General features: G+C 34.4%; 4 protein-coding genes across 10 annotated transcripts in view; 3 read left to right on the forward strand and 1 right to left on the reverse strand.

Annotated features, from left to right (window-relative positions):
• Positions 1 to 585: 585 nt before the first annotated feature.
• LOC114872497 (protein MIX23) lies at positions 586 to 1,832 on the forward strand. Of its 4 annotated transcripts, none has more exons than XM_029179747.2 (2): positions 586 to 859; positions 1,397 to 1,832. In XM_029179747.2, exons 1-2 carry the CDS (start codon positions 851 to 853, stop codon positions 1,781 to 1,783), a joined length of 396 nt encoding a protein of 131 aa, XP_029035580.1. In that variant the 5' UTR covers positions 586 to 850; the 3' UTR covers positions 1,784 to 1,832. The 4 variants fall into 4 exon arrangements, with proteins under 4 accessions (XP_029035580.1, XP_029035579.1, XP_029035583.1 ...); XM_029179746.2 differs by having other exon boundaries at positions 605 to 895; XM_029179750.2 differs by lacking the exon at positions 586 to 859 and adding an exon at positions 917 to 1,041.
• Positions 1,833 to 2,950: 1,118 nt separating this feature from the next.
• On the reverse strand, positions 2,951 to 4,649 carry LOC114872496 (UPF0389 protein CG9231). Of its 3 annotated transcripts, none has more exons than XM_029179745.1 (4): positions 4,497 to 4,649; positions 3,704 to 3,843; positions 3,531 to 3,624; positions 2,951 to 3,401 (listed from the first exon to the last, which is right to left on the reverse strand). In XM_029179745.1, the coding sequence occupies exons 2-4, from the start codon at positions 3,840 to 3,842 to the stop codon at positions 3,248 to 3,250; spliced, it is 387 nt and encodes a 128-aa protein (XP_029035578.1). In that variant the 5' UTR covers position 3,843; positions 4,497 to 4,649; the 3' UTR covers positions 2,951 to 3,247. The 3 variants fall into 3 exon arrangements, with proteins under 3 accessions (XP_029035578.1, XP_029035577.1, XP_046141022.1); XM_029179744.2 differs by having other exon boundaries at positions 2,951 to 3,406; positions 4,497 to 4,643; XM_046285066.1 differs by lacking the exon at positions 4,497 to 4,649 and adding an exon at positions 4,007 to 4,107 and having other exon boundaries at positions 2,951 to 3,406.
• An 808-nt stretch (positions 4,650 to 5,457) lies between these two features.
• LOC114872471 lies at positions 5,458 to 7,195 on the forward strand. Its single transcript, XM_029179698.2, has 2 exons — positions 5,458 to 5,993; positions 6,096 to 7,195. Exons 1-2 carry the CDS (start codon positions 5,943 to 5,945, stop codon positions 6,675 to 6,677), a joined length of 633 nt encoding a protein of 210 aa, XP_029035531.1. The 5' UTR covers positions 5,458 to 5,942; the 3' UTR covers positions 6,678 to 7,195.
• A 739-nt stretch (positions 7,196 to 7,934) lies between these two features.
• The window catches only part of LOC114874308 (centrosomal protein of 290 kDa-like), a 141,699-nt gene continuing 134,292 nt past the window's right edge, over positions 7,935 to 15,341 (forward strand). For both annotated transcript variants that reach the window (XR_003789090.2, XM_046285237.1), the window contains exons 1-16: positions 7,935 to 8,441; positions 8,628 to 8,712; positions 8,831 to 8,877; positions 8,956 to 9,042; positions 9,106 to 9,241; positions 9,322 to 9,458; positions 9,530 to 9,768; positions 9,844 to 9,976; positions 10,047 to 10,237; positions 10,311 to 10,452; positions 10,532 to 10,754; positions 11,120 to 11,285; positions 11,535 to 12,869; positions 13,004 to 13,301; positions 13,705 to 14,768; positions 14,828 to 15,026. Coding sequence is in view for 1 of the 2 variants with exons in the window: in XM_046285237.1 (XP_046141193.1) it covers positions 8,262 to 8,441; positions 8,628 to 8,712; positions 8,831 to 8,877; positions 8,956 to 9,042; positions 9,106 to 9,241; positions 9,322 to 9,458; positions 9,530 to 9,768; positions 9,844 to 9,976; positions 10,047 to 10,237; positions 10,311 to 10,452; positions 10,532 to 10,754; positions 11,120 to 11,285; positions 11,535 to 12,869; positions 13,004 to 13,301; positions 13,705 to 14,768; positions 14,828 to 15,026 (4,662 nt within the window). In the remaining variant the exon portion in view is untranslated. The remainder of the gene's footprint in view (positions 8,442 to 8,627; positions 8,713 to 8,830; positions 8,878 to 8,955; positions 9,043 to 9,105; positions 9,242 to 9,321; positions 9,459 to 9,529; positions 9,769 to 9,843; positions 9,977 to 10,046; positions 10,238 to 10,310; positions 10,453 to 10,531; positions 10,755 to 11,119; positions 11,286 to 11,534; positions 12,870 to 13,003; positions 13,302 to 13,704; positions 14,769 to 14,827; positions 15,027 to 15,341) is intronic.

Genomic DNA, 15,341 nt, shown 5'->3' on the forward strand with positions numbered 1-15,341 from the left:
TGTTTGAAATTGTTGTATTTAGAGTAGGTGCGTTTAAAATTGAAAGTTTGGGAATTACAAAGTGATGTAAGGAATGCAGGGATGTAAGGGTTGCATGGCTGTAAGGAGTATAATTAATACAGGGATATAAAAGATACAGGAATATAAGGGATGCCGGAATGTAAGGAATGCAGGAAAACAAGGAATACAAGGATATAAGAAGTGCTGGGATGAAAGGGATTCAGGGGTACAAAGGATACGAGGATACAGTGATTTGGGGGCTGTATTCAGAGTCGCAACTTATTTCTAAGCTGGTCTTAAGCATAAGCTTAAGACATCCGTCAGATTCACAGTCGCCGAATAAGCAAAGCTTAAGCATCTATTCCTTAACTAACAATAAGTCGGCCTTATTCGCCGACTGTGAATACATACATTGCTTATTCGAATAAGACTTTGCTTAAGTTGCGACTTACGCGGGAGATTTGAATTGATATTTATACTGTTATTTATTTTTCTTAATCATATACTAAATTACATAATAATTAATAATTACAAATTATGTTATTTTATTTCTAAATCACGTTCAATGTTGATACATGTCGTGAAAATTAAGATTTTGAGAATTGTTGCTTTGAAACCTACTTTGGTCGTAAGAAACAATCAAAACACTTTTCACGTATAATATATGCAATTAATTCTTCTTTAAATTAAATGTTTCAAACATATTGATATTAGTGTATCACTAATTAATTTATTAATTGATGTACTAAGTTTTACATTCTAATTATGGATTTACTTCTGATGATCAACTTCGACACTTTTCTATGGTATTTCTTTGGTTCCCAGCAGTTCCCAGTTTCCATATAAGAAAATGGCAGCCGTAAGTGTTGGATGTGGAGATTTTTTAGAGTTTCAGGTATTATTCTCATAAATGAAAAATGTGTAAAAAAATATCCTGATTTCTATATGTAAATTCAGGTTTTCAAATTTGTACCTTGCATGCGTTGAACAAACAATCTTTACATTAGTTACTCTACGTAATGTATTGTACACATAATTAAGGTTATATAGAGATTTATGTAATATTTCGTACAATAAATAACTTTTAATACATTAAAGTTTCTTTAAATTAATATAAAAGATTAAATGTAATGAGACAATTCAGCGTATTACTTATGCTTCTAATTTGGAAATCTTAATTTAGGTTAGACATCTCTACCGTTAAGGTAATGAATGAGTTTTATTAAAATGCACGTGTTACATGCAATGAAAATATGTTTACATATATAATATAGTGATAATTTATGTATTGTAAGCATAAAATTGTTAAATAATACGTATTGAATTTTTTCCTTATGTTTTTCTGGTATGATTTATTTTATATTTTTGATTATAATAATTATTACTTTTGTTTCAGGATGCATTACAAAAAATGCGACAAATTGATGACAAAATTATTTATATGCTAAATGCTACAATTCCAACAGAATCTTTTAAAAGCCAAGTTGATCCTACGGCACAATGTAAAGATTTATTTGAACAAATTCAGTCAGGTCATAAACAAAGAGAATTGGCCATTACAAAATGTGTAAATGCATCAAAAGAAAAAGTTAAGCAATTGAAGGCTCAAAGAGATAGTGGGAATGATAATCTACAGCTTCTTAAAGCATTACGGAAAGAACAAAGTACTCTGCGTTTATTACAGTCAGAATTAAATGTAGAAGAAATTGTTAAAAAACGAACAATTAATGTATATCACGAAAAATGTCGTAGTTTTTATAAACCAATAAATGTAACAGCATAGTGTTGTAAATAATTTTATGAATAGTTAAAACCATCAATTTTTTATACAATCGTTAGTTTATTGCAGTTTTGTTTATTATAACCTGACTGAAGTCAAAATGTAACTATAATATACAAACATACTTAGACATTTATAAAATAATAAATATAACCATTTTGTAAATGTGAATTGTTTCTAATTCATAAGAATGCAATCTTATAACAGAAACAATACAGAGTGTTAATAACGTTAAGGGCCGTATTCACAGTCGCAACTTAAGCAAAGACTTAAGACGTTCTTGACTAAGATCGTCTTATTCGAATATTCACAGTCGGCGAATAAGACCGACTTAGTTAAGGAAGCGATGCTTTGCTTAGTGAAGTCCATGCTTAAGCAATGCTTATTTGTCGTTCGGCTATTTCCGTCGATTCTCTACTGTAACAGCCAATCAAAATGATTTTTGAAAATGTAGCATTATTTGTTAGTGACGCGCTTTTTGAATTGAATTTTAACGCTATCGCTATCGTTGTTGTAGAACATAATAGAATATCGTTGTCAAACCCCTTGTAAGACATGAAAAACGGCGTTTCCAAATACCGAACGTTCTTTCCACTAACTGTCGGGTCCTGATCTGGATTTCCTTCTACTTGTGTCGATCGAATAATTCAATGTTAATTTGTGCATCAATCAGTCGACTAAACAGTATCAGTATTACTGTATTGCTTCTTCAGACTGTGGATTCCGCAGGGGTGTCATGAGAAAGGGCAAACAAAACAATCAAACGGGTCTCGATATTCGTGGATATATATACAAATTATGATCAATGTCCTCGATATCATCGATATCCGCAAAGTCCAACTCCATTTTGTACTTTTTTAAAAATAATTTACCACAATTAATCAAAATAAATTGTTCAACACTGCACAATAACACCTTCAAACGCGTGCTTAAGTCCTGAATATCGTCGACTTAAAAACAAAACCTCAATGAAGCCAAATAAGAACTCGTTTTCTACAAATAAGGCGGACTTACCTGACTATGAATTCATAAGAGCTTAAGACTTTCTTAAGCATCGACTGTGAATCTACAGCGATAAGCATTTACTTTCCTAAGCAAATGCTTAAGCTGATGCTTAAGACCAGCTTAGAAATAAGTTGCGAAATTGGCCTAAGAAATCAATTACAATAATTTCTATTTACTGAAAAATATATTTTATAATATTAATATAATACATCATGCCTGTTTTACATACTTTCTACTTAAAACATAGTTCATATAATATGATTTTATACTATAAAGAAAAATATTTATTGTTCATGTAATATTGCTTAAAACATGAGTAAGATTTTTTCAGCAATACAAGCAATAGAATATTATATTAAATAACTATTTTATTATTGCATTTTACATATTTACAATAACATTGAAATACTTCTTTATTGCTGTTTTGCCATTGCTTCTTTTCGACCTTCTTCTTCTACTTTTTTATACCACTTTAATCTTTCTGTCATTACATTCTTTCCAGCTGCTGTTCCCTTTTTCCCCATATAAACAGATACCATAAATCCAATTATTGCAAGTATTGTCATAAAAAGACATCCACGAACTCTTGCTATAGCATGTGCTTTTTGTATACACTCTATACTAATTAATAAAAACAGGCATATATAGCTTCCAAGGTAAGTTCATAATCTTCATATTAAATGTTAAAAAATATAATTTATTGTTAGCATTACAATATAATATTGTATATGATATATTTACTTACGATACTTTGTCTGGAACTTGATCTATACTAGGATAGCGTTTAACCCACACTAATATTCTTTTATCCAAATTAGTCACAGTATGAAATGGTGACCCTAAAATATATAAAATAAGATGTATTTTCATGTATGTAAGCTAAAATTTTATAAAAACACAGGTAAAATCAAATTTTACCTAATATGTTTTCTTGCACTGGTGATGGTTTGGTGGATTTATTTTCAGGAACAACTTTATCTTCATACTTAATAAGAGTAGAATGGAATTGTCTAATTTTTATAGATCTAAATTGCTTCACCAATCTTATATGAAACATTCTATAAATATTATTTAATTTCAATTACACTATTGCACAAGTTACAAGTTTTATTATCAATTAAACAACATTACAAATATTACTTATAATTATAAAAATTTTCTATTATTTTCTAAAATATTATGATCATAACAATGTTCTTATAAAAAAATTGAGTTACTTACTGTTAGTATACTTAACTTAAAGGGCAAATTTATATGAAACATTCTGATATATTTAAATACTCAAAAATATTAAAATTCTAACTCAATTTGAATAATAATAATTCATGTAACGATATGTTACAAATAATATGAAATTTATTAATGCTTTATAAAAATATCTTTATATAAATAATTAGTGTGCAACATTAACGTCATTTAACAATACAGTGTATCAGGTGACAGCTGTTTGAACGTTGCCTCACAGTTTATATAGATTACATTAGTATAAATAAGTCATAATAAAATGGTTATATAGAATGTACATGTGTATTTCAAGAACAAGGACATTAGTTTAATATATTGTCACGATGCAATACCGGAGCCGCTTAATTACAATCTTTCTATTATTTAATATGTTTAACATTTTAATCATACTGAAGATCTAATTTATCTTTAATTTTGTTAAACTTGATAGTTATCGTAGTTCTTGACAGTATCTCAGGTTACTTACTTCTGATTGTCAACGATCAATTCTTGACGACAGTTGCCTCTTACCACTCTTACTCACGGCTAATGCAAGCCACTGTATGCGAATGCCTTATATACTAACAAGTTGAAAACTTTACCGACAGTCCCTGGAATAATCCCTAGAAACGAAAAGGCACCTTTTTTCGTTCCTGATGAAAGAAATTTGAGGGACGTGTTCAGGAGGCCCTAAAGAATGGCGCTCTGGTCCTTATTTTATCCAAATCGTCAAAAAGTTATAAAATATTGAAATTGGTGTCTGTCCACGGTCAAGAAAATGGCGGAACGGACTCACCTGCATTAATTTATTCGTAATATAAACATTCTTGCGAATCGTATGTCCAAATAGAGACAAGAGCGCCATTCTTTCGATCGGATAGAGCAAAACGAGCATTCAAGGGATGGTGTACAAGCTTTCGTTTAGAAAAATAGTGAGAATACGATTTCGTTGATTTTTCACTCGTGAAAGACGTCAGAAAGGTAAAACAGACCACAAATTTAGTTCTTCGGTTTTTCTGTAGGGCGCAGTTCATTCATTTAGTATATAGCAAGTATGCAAACTTCTGCTTTACCCGTTGAGAGGAAATTAATTGTTCACACAGTTCTAAATGTTTAAATAAGATGTCACTAACATTTATTTCTAATATGACAACTATAACAATTTAAATTTAATAACATGAACTATTATAGCATAATTATAAATGAGCACTAAAACTAACTCTATATACGACTTATAAGTGAAATTCAAAATACTATAGCGAAACTACTTTTCTTTCCTTTCCAAGGAAAAACGCTAATCCCCTCGGAAATAGATGTCGCCAAAAATCTGGTGAGAAAACTCACCGGAAATGCACTTTCCTATATGGTAAAGTAGAGCTACTAGAAGTCGCCACAAGTATGCTCGACAGCGCAATCATTCGCAGCTATATAACTATAATTTTTTTAGTGCCAGTACGTGCCGTAGGTAATATCCCATCTGGCCACAGGTTTTATTTTAGTCAATATTCCGCAATATCTTACACATTGCTGTTGCTAACGCATATGATACTTCCAACGTCTTTAATTTGATAAAATCTTACATTTGAATGTTTTTGTCGGTTCGTGTCAGAAAATTAGAAAAAGAACATATTTCTGAGTATCAATTTACTCTAAAAACCAAATAAGAACCTGACTGCGATTTGACAAGGGTCTGTCTGGTCACCGTGTCCGAGTTTGTTATTGGCTGTTCCCCTACTTATTTGTCCTCGAGTCTCTAGTCGATTGTATATCGATACTTTACAACGAGATAACTCGCAAATTGTCATGTAAAGCATAACCATTAAAATATTCAATTATTGTTTTCAAAGACGTTGTTCTATGTAGAGTATTTTATATATTTTTATGGTTATAGTGTTTAATAATAAGGTTTATTTTTATCTAAGTGTAAAAAAGAATGGAACCTTCCACCAGTAAATCTCCACTAACCAGAAATCCACGAGGAAAGGTTAGTAAGAGATTCAAAATTTACATTAATGAATTAAAAAATTGGAAGGTGTTCAATTCCATATTAACTAAATAATTTGATTTTTATATCTTCATGTTTTAGGTTGTTCGCTCTCAAGCGAAAAAAATGATCATAAACATATATCACGAAAAATTGGAGACATATCCAAATGCTACATATAAGGAAATAAGGGCGATGGTATCTAAGACAAGTGGAATTGGTGTGAGCACAATTACAGCAGTCTTGGCAGAATATAGAAAGACCGGAACAGTTTCCTCCCCCACTGTAACGCGAACTAAACTCGGAATATTCGACAAATTGAATGACGAACAGAAGTCAAAAATTCGACAATACGTTCACGATTTTTGGCAAAGACAGGAAGTGCCAACAGTTAAAAAAACATTGGAACTGGTCAATGCAGATCCAGATTTACCCACATTCACTGCCTCAAGTTTTCGTCGTGTACTGCACAATTTAAATTTTGGATATTCTAAAAATGGCAGGAGTAGTGGTTTAATTGAACACATACCAGACCCTAAGAAACAGACAACCACAACTACAACTACAACTACAAGTACAGCTATTTTCGATCATACTTATACACCATCTGCTCCAAAAATACAGTCACATCCAAGCACTTGTATAAGGAAACAAAATAAAAATAAAAAGAAAGTTTCTAAATAGCCGAATATTTTTTGACAGATTGCTTTTTTTAAAGATGCATTATTGAAGTTGTATGAAGACCCTTTGCATTTTAAGCAATTCATTGTTTTACAATATATCTATCATTGCAAACAAAGAATATTACATTGTTTCCTTGCTTTGATTATATCTGGATTCACATTATTCATAATCTAAAGTCATTGCATTCGTTTACTGATGAAGTGTCATCAATCATATGTATAAATCATTAAACAGCAATCTACACACATCTGTGTAATATGCAAAACGAAATTCGAAGGAGCTGAAACGTCTTCCTTTTTATTGTTTACGTGCAAAATAATAAACATTTTGTATTTTAATTTCGATCACCAAGACGTCTGTGCTGTAAAATCACGTTCAACCGATACAGCAGGGTGTGACACACAAGTGATAAGGGAGTCTCTGAGACAGAAGATCCGAGTCTATTATACAGTAAAACTTGGATATATGCAACAAACATTGGGACCCAGGCGTTGCATATATCCAGTCGAGGTGTCGAATCTCGGGTTACACGCGACGAGCAGCCAAGCGTGAACGTAGAAAAGGACAGACAGTGGTGGAAAGAGAGAGGTCCGATGATCAAAGGAAAGAGCCGAAACGTATCGGTGTGACTAATACTAATTGAATCAAAAAACTTTTTTATTTTTGACTTTTCTTTACTGAAACTTTTACTAACGCATTGGTGAAATTTTTCTGATTAAAATGATACCAAACACGATATAGTTTGAATTATAATTACTTGCTAAAATTGATGTTAAAAGTTGGCGAAAAGCAAAGGAGGATTGGAAATGAAAACCGGTTGCGGCGTCGACTCGGGTTTCAAACGTTGCATGTATCCAAGCGAGGTGTCGATTCTGGGCATTTAAACGTTGCATATATCCAAGCGAGGTGTCGATTCTGCGTCCGTACAAATCGTTTGTACCGTGCCGCGTTACCTATTCTACGTTCGTACACAACATGCGACGTGTTGCATGTTGCATGTTGCGTGTTTCATGTATCTTTGGTGTACTGCCTGCCTTATACATATGTAGCCAAATCATATCGTGTTTGGTACCATTTTAATCAGAAAAATCTCACAAACGCATTAGTAACAGTTTCATTAAGAAAAAGTTAAAAATAAAAAAGTTTTATCGTTCAATTAGTATTAGTCACACCGATATTACGATCGGATCATATTACACGGTTTCCTCGCCGAGCGGCTCGGTTCGGCTTAGGGGGATCCCCCCAAGTGGAGGGGATAGCGATGTTGCATATATCCAGACAAACTTTTGTTGCATATATCCAGGTTTTACTGTAATATCAGTCGCAATTAATATGGTCTTATTAACCTTACAAAGCTGATAAAGTCAAACATTGGAAGAAGTACAGCAGCGTTCTACCGCCAGGTGACTATAGTGTTTCTGTAGTTATGGCGACATCCCCGACGCTCATAACACAGTCGCCATGGAAACCAGTGACAAGCGTCGCTTGTGTACATACATTGAACATGTCAGTGCGTGTCAGTTTGAACCAGTTGAATAGGTTAATGAGGTTGTAGTGGTGATAATTGATTTAATTACATGAAAAATGGGTCGCACCGATTGGGATCATATATTATCCATAGATCCATCGTCATTGACGGACGATGACATGGAAGATCTTTATCCTGCTATGATTAGTTGTGATGTCGACGAGATTAGTGACATACATAACCTAAGAACTCTGATGAAAATGTCTCAAGAAATACTTCAGTATAAAGACAATCAAGTAAAAATAATTACTGAGTATTTTTCTTTATGTAAATTGATACTAACTGAGTATCCCTGTTGTTGTTTATATAATTGTTATTCAATAAAAGAAATTATGCTTTCGGATTTTTCAATGATCATACATTTCCTTTTTGTATATGGTACCATTTTGATAGGTCTTATTGATATTTTATTTTCATGATAGGTAGAATCATTGTTATTAGAATGCAGCGAGTTGAAAGAAACCATTTCTTCTCTAAAACCTGAACCTGCCAAACGTAAAAAGAAAGGTAAAATGTGCTTTGAAATTTAATATATCAAGTTCTTTTTAGCGTTATGTATTCATTCATTTGGTAAATTTAATGAAATATTTTTATTCCAACAAAATCTTGCGTATTTCATGGGTAGAATGGGATACATCTGATACAAAACATGAAACCAGTGATGTATCTAAAGTAAGATATTCTATTAGTTTCTTCATAAATATGTATTTATAGTAGTTTTCATAAAACTATGTATATTACCATTTCAAGCACATGGATGTATCAGAAGGCACTGATCATGATGATGTATCACAAAAGAAAAATAAGAAAATTAAGATTCTCATGACAGAGCTAGAGGTAAGTTCAGGAAAAAGAAAAATACTCTTAAAGCTGTTTGCTGATGGTTTCAAAACTTCATAGACCATGGAAAAGGATAATATTGTTTTGAAAGAAAGATTAACCACACTGACCCAAGAAATGGAAGATGCAACACAAAAAATGAATGAAATGACAGAAGAATTAGGATCTGCTTACATTAAATCCACAGAATTCAAAGGTTACTATGACAAAGAATGCAATGTTCAGCTGCAAGCATCGAAAGCTTAGCAATTCAATTGATATAACATCTTTTTCCAGAAAAGCTACAGCAATTAGAACATGAAAATGCTGCACTAGTTGCTCAAATTGAGGAAATAACAGAGCAACAAATGGATAGAGACAAAGTGATAGATGAATTTGGTGCAGCGATTGATATTAGAATTAATGAATGGAAGGTATACACACATGAGACTCAAATTAGCTTAAATCGACGTTTCTATATTTTGATTCACGAACAATTTACTAGGCAATATTGGATGAGAAAGATGCTGAAATTCAACGGCTGAAGGACACTCTATCACAGTCGCTCATTCAATCTGTAGTCTCTGCCAAAGAACAAAGCAAATCCGAAATTGTTCACTTGAACGAAGAAATAAATCGTCGTGACAAAATAATCACCGAGTTAAAAACAAAACTTTCCGAAGCGATCGTTGAAATTAACGAAGGTGCTGAAGTTATAAAAAAATTAAAAGAAGATGCACAGAAGTATGTATCTTATTAGATAAGAAAGATACCAAATCCATAGTTACACATGTTTTTCTATCAACACATTTGGTTCAGGGCTGGGAAACACGACAAAAAGAAGGAGCAAAAGGAACTATTAAAAAAATTACAGGATGCTAATGAACAAATATCAAGTTTACAGATTAAATTATCACAAGCAGAGGAAGATGCCCAATTAAGAAGCAGCAAAGTCAGTTAATGAAGTGACACAATGCTTCAATAGCCTGCTGGATTTTAATAATAATTCTTTTTTCATTCAGTTATGCGAGGCATTAGCTACATTGAGAAAGTACAAGGATGAAAATCACGGTTTAACAGATGCGTTGAATGAGATAAAGGAATTGAAAAATGATATAAAAGGCAAAGGCGAGCACATAAGAGACTTGATCAACGTCGTCAACAAATTGGAAATGTTGAATTCCTATCAAGAGATGGAAATTATAACGCTTAGGTAACTATGCAACTGCTGCAACATTTCTTCACTGCAATTTTCCAAAGGATAAACGTTAACTGGAACGCTTTAGAGAGAAGCTAGGTATACCAGAACACGAATCGGTGTCGATTCAACATGCTCTGGAGAAACGCAAAGAGGAAGAGAAGAAACTGGAGGAGCTTCTGCAACAAAATAAGATGCTTCTCGAGGAAAACTTGGAATTAAAATCGGATGTAAGAACAAGAAGTTTGTCTCTTTCTCTACATGATCAACTCCGACACAATCATTTCTTCGATCGCCTTAATGTTGTAGATGAGAGTGTTAAAGTACAAATTAAGTAAAACCTCGAAAGAAATCGATTTCTCGAGTACCACCGTAGACGGAAGCATGGAATTTTTGCATTCAACGAAACTGGCGGAATCGGAACCAAAGAATGCTTTCGAATTGAAACAGAATATGCAGCTGGTTATAGAAGAGAACGAGGCTCTTAGAACTGGCATGCACGAAATTTTGGATAGTATACGAAATCAAGACGGTGAATTTTCGCTAATTTTAATGGTACTTCACTGATGCACCGTTTTCTTCCCATTTTTCTGTGCAAAATTGTTCTTACGAGGGGGCCATGTGAGCTGTTATCTATCGATTTCAATGAAACTTTACAGACAGGGTCTTATTGCAAAACACTATATTTTTGTTAAAAATATTTTTCGGTTCTAACACCGCATATAGTCTCCTTGTCGAATGCTCTATTTTCAATCTTTACCTCTAACAACACTATACTCTTTTGAAACATACGTATACTAACCATATTCGTAAATTGTATTTGCTTTATTCTTACAAAAGTCACTTTGAATAATCGTGTACAAAGGAGGCATAAAATTGAACTGTTTGGTATCTCAGGTAAAAGCATCGTGGAAATACAATCAAGCACGTTAGAAAGATTATTAGAAGCGTTAGATGTGAGACATTTAGCGGGCTGGTATCATCCAGCAATGAGATTACAGGAACAACTGAACGTTGTACAGGGCAGCAACGCCGAATTAAGAGGGCAAATTAGACAATTGAGGTACATTTATAAGATTCCCAAGGAACACTCGTATAGAATCTTATCACAATTCCAACGAATGTTTATTATTGATTTTGAATTTAATTTAATAAAAGTCGCTCATTTTTCTCATTTTTACAAAATAACTTGTGCACACCGCATATTATTTACAATAGAAATTGATTATGTATTCATATAAGAATCTAACTTCCCTTAAACCTACAAAGTTTCCCCGAAAGCAGCGTATCAGAAAATTCGAAACAATTACAGAAAGAAACTCCAGAAGAAGGATAACATGCTGAAATCGTTGTCTCAAAATCAGATCACAAACATCGACGAATACACCGATGAATCGGACAGTGAGAAGACGATGTACGTTTCCGAGATGAGCAAGTTCCAAGAGATGTACAAAAACGCGTCAGACGAGTGGGAGGAAGAGAAGAATTCCCTGTTGGAACATACTGCAAATTTGAAGAGCGAAGTGGAGAAGTTGAAGATGCAGCTCGAAGTCTACGAACAGAGTACGAAAATCCTGGAGGAGGGGGAGGATGAAATTCGAAAAGCTTTCGCGATTAAAACGAGAGAACACGCCGAAGCTGGCGGCGAGCTTCTGATAGCGAACAGAAAGAATGTAGCTCTTCAGCAATTATTAAACAGAGAATCAAGGAAAGTCTATCAAGAGCGGAAAGAAGCAATCAAGAGCGAGAATTATCTAAGAAAATCGCTCGCCGACGCGATCAACCACAACAAAGTCCTCGAACGCGAAATTTCAACGGTCCAAAGCAATCTGTCCAATTCCGTCAGCTACACAGTTTACAACGACCTCAAAGAGAAGCACGAAGAGCTCGCTATACGCCACCGCAACCTCTTGGAGAATAATATAGTTCTGGAAAACGCTAAGGAGATAGAGATCTTGAAGAGTGAACTGGAGATAGTGAAACGAGAAAAAGAAGAATTATTGGAACATTTTCAAAAAGAGGTTCAGCAGGAAGGTGAAAAAGATTTGAAGGAACAGTTAAAAGAGAGCCAGGCTAAAGAACTTCTAGAAAAACAACGTGCTGATCACGTTAGCAGTTTGCACGAGATCTTACAGACTCAGTTGTCTAAATGCGAAGAAAATCTGAAGGAAGTAGTTACAGCAAAGTCGGAGTTGCAAGAAGAATTGATTATTCTTCATAAAAGATTGTCGAAGGACTTGCGTTTCGAGAAGAACGATCAGTTGGACGATAATCGTGTGCAAGAACTGAAGGATAATATCGAGACGCTTCGAATAGAAAATGAGGACTTGAAGAAGCAGCTTCAGATTGCTCGCGAAGAAGCCAAGGAACAGTATTCCTTGAACTCCTTGAAGCTGATGGAATTGGATGATCTCAGGCATCAGATTTTGGATTTGCAAGCGATCAGCGAGGATAAGGCAACAATTTCAAGACTGGATTTTGAGTTGGCTGGTAAAAAGATGTCGGAAATGGAACTGAATGCGCAGAAAAGCAGAATGGAGAATGAATTATCCTATCAGCAGGAGGAACTTGAAAAATTAAGGACAACTTGCGAGGGATTGCGCGTATACGTGCAAGATTGTCGAAAGCAGTGCGAGAACCGTTGCAGGTGAAAATATTTCGTAAAATCTGGCTTGATAAGTCTTCTTTGACGATAATTAATACTTTGCCGTTAGAGAAGGTTTACGTGTTTCATTCGCGTAATAGAGACACGCGTTTTATTAATTAGGAATCTCTTTACAGAACGTACACAGATATCATAGGGTTTCTGCAGGAATTATACGCGGGTTCAACTTCTATTACCACTTTAGACAGAGTAGCTTCGTTATCTTTAAAATTAAAGAAAGAACGTCAGAATATTGATTCGGAAATGAAAAAGGCAAAAGAATATCAGGAGGGTGCTAAGCAACAGCAAGAGATTCTAACGAATCGTTTGCAAATCGTGGAAAGCTTGAAAGATATACTTGAACAACAAATTGGAAACAATGGAGTGCAGGATATTCTGCAACGTTTCTCTGAATACTCTCAGTACACTTTAAACGTAGGTTTAAATTTTCTTCTTCTGTGTAAATTATTGTTTAACACGTTGAACGCCACGGTGAAAATGGTCATTTTTTATGGGACGTATTGAAGCTTTAATTATTAAGAATAGAAATAGTTAATTTTTAAATTTCAAATTTTAAGCTTTCTATTATTTACCATTTTATATTATGTGTACCACTTAAAATAATGTTTCTCTATTGTTTTCTTTTAATTATTCTTTAATTATTCACCGGTGACCTCCATGGCGTCCAGCGTGTTAATTTGAAAAAATTCTTTCGTTTCGGTCTGTTTAATTCTGAAACGATTTTCAATATTCTTATGGTCATTTTATAAGAAATTGAAATGGATCCTATTATAAAATAACTATTATTTTATCGAATGTAATCTGAACTATTGATCAGGATTTCAAGTACAAACGAAAAATATCGCAATTGGAACACGAGTTGCAAGCGGCGAACAACAAATTCATGGATTACGAGTCGCTGATAACGAGCATGGAGAAGGAAATGATTGAAATTCAGAAAGTCTGGGGCAAGGTTCAACAGCAACAATCAAAAATCGACATACAAAACACGGCAACGAGTCCTGTACCCTTGGAAAACAACCACGTATCCGTTCAAGCGACGATAGAGACGAATTCCATGGAAGTTCAGACCGATCCTTATACTTGTTGCTTGGAGACGAAGAAGACTCTCGAGGTTGAGGTTCAGACTTCGATATTAAAAGAAGAAAAAACGAGAGAACAGTCGACGGAAACCCAGCAGACCGAAGTTGAAGAGGTATACTCGAAGAAAGAAGGAAAACAAACGGAAGAACCAGAGAAAGAGGAGAACACGATGGAAGAGGAAGAAGAAGAAGTGTCTCTGCTTCGCGATCAATTGAATCGGGCTCTGAAACTCGCCTCGGAAAGATCCTCGACTTTAGTGAAGTATGAATTACAGATAGCTGAGTATCAAGTAAAAATTGAGGGGTTGAATAAGACCCTGGAGAGCAAGGATCTTCAATTAACTGAAAAAGAGAAGCTGTTGGAGGAGTGCAAAGCTCAGCCACATTCCCAGCTTCACAGTAGCGAGTACAGCGACAAGCTCGCCTTGAAATCAACCATAAATAGTCTGCAGAAGTTGCTTAGTCAGAAGGAGGAGACTATAGCTAGGTATCAGAACCTGTTGAAGGAGGATCGGGACGAGCACAGCAAAGCTGCGGTTCGTTTGCAAGAGGAGATCAGAAGCTTGCAAGCTCGGCTTCAGGAGAAAATTCTGAAGATGTCTGACGAACCTGAAAGATTGTCTGATAAGATACAGGAGACCGATACGAAAAGCAACGTCGTTCAAACGGAGGAAGTAGCCAGGCTGCAAGAAACGGTGTCGACACTGGAGGCGGATTTGAACATTACCAAGGAACTTAGCGAACGTTGGCACAGATTGGCCGAAGAGAGACTGAGACACATGGATAGAATGAGGGAAAGGTGAGTGACTGGTTGTTTGAGAGATGAACGACTATTTGGATGGAGATTCTTTTCACCAGATTGGAGGAGCAACACAAAAACGAGCTGGAGAGTTATCGCGGGGAATTGATGAAATGGCAGTCTGAAGCTGATACCCTTCGCAAACAGTTGTCTGAGAATCGTGTGTTAATTACTAAAGGGAATATTTCTTTGATGAAGGAATTGCAGGAGAAGGATGATAAGATACACGAGCTCAGTCTTGCCTGTCAGCAGTTGCAGGTATTATAAAGAATATACAGTGGGTTGCAAAAGTATTCGCACACCGTTTAAAACAGAATACCTTATTTAAAATTGGACCAAATGACGAGGTTTTTTTTGGAAGCTATAGAAATTAATTTACTAAGATATGTGCTTTTGTTGTTTTAAACAATTACAATTTGTTGAAATTTTTTATCTGAGCCTGTAAAGAAAATTTAAAATATGAAATTTGTAAACTTAAGTATGTTACGTGTATGCTGAAAATTTCATCGAGATCTTAGTCAATGCTCTTAGAAGCTACAAGTAATTAAAATTTTTGAAAATCGCAACTTTTCA

Source organism: Osmia bicornis, chromosome 3 (genome assembly GCF_907164935.1).
Source record: "Osmia bicornis bicornis chromosome 3, iOsmBic2.1, whole genome shotgun sequence".
NCBI lineage: Eukaryota > Metazoa > Arthropoda > Insecta > Hymenoptera > Megachilidae > Osmia > Osmia bicornis.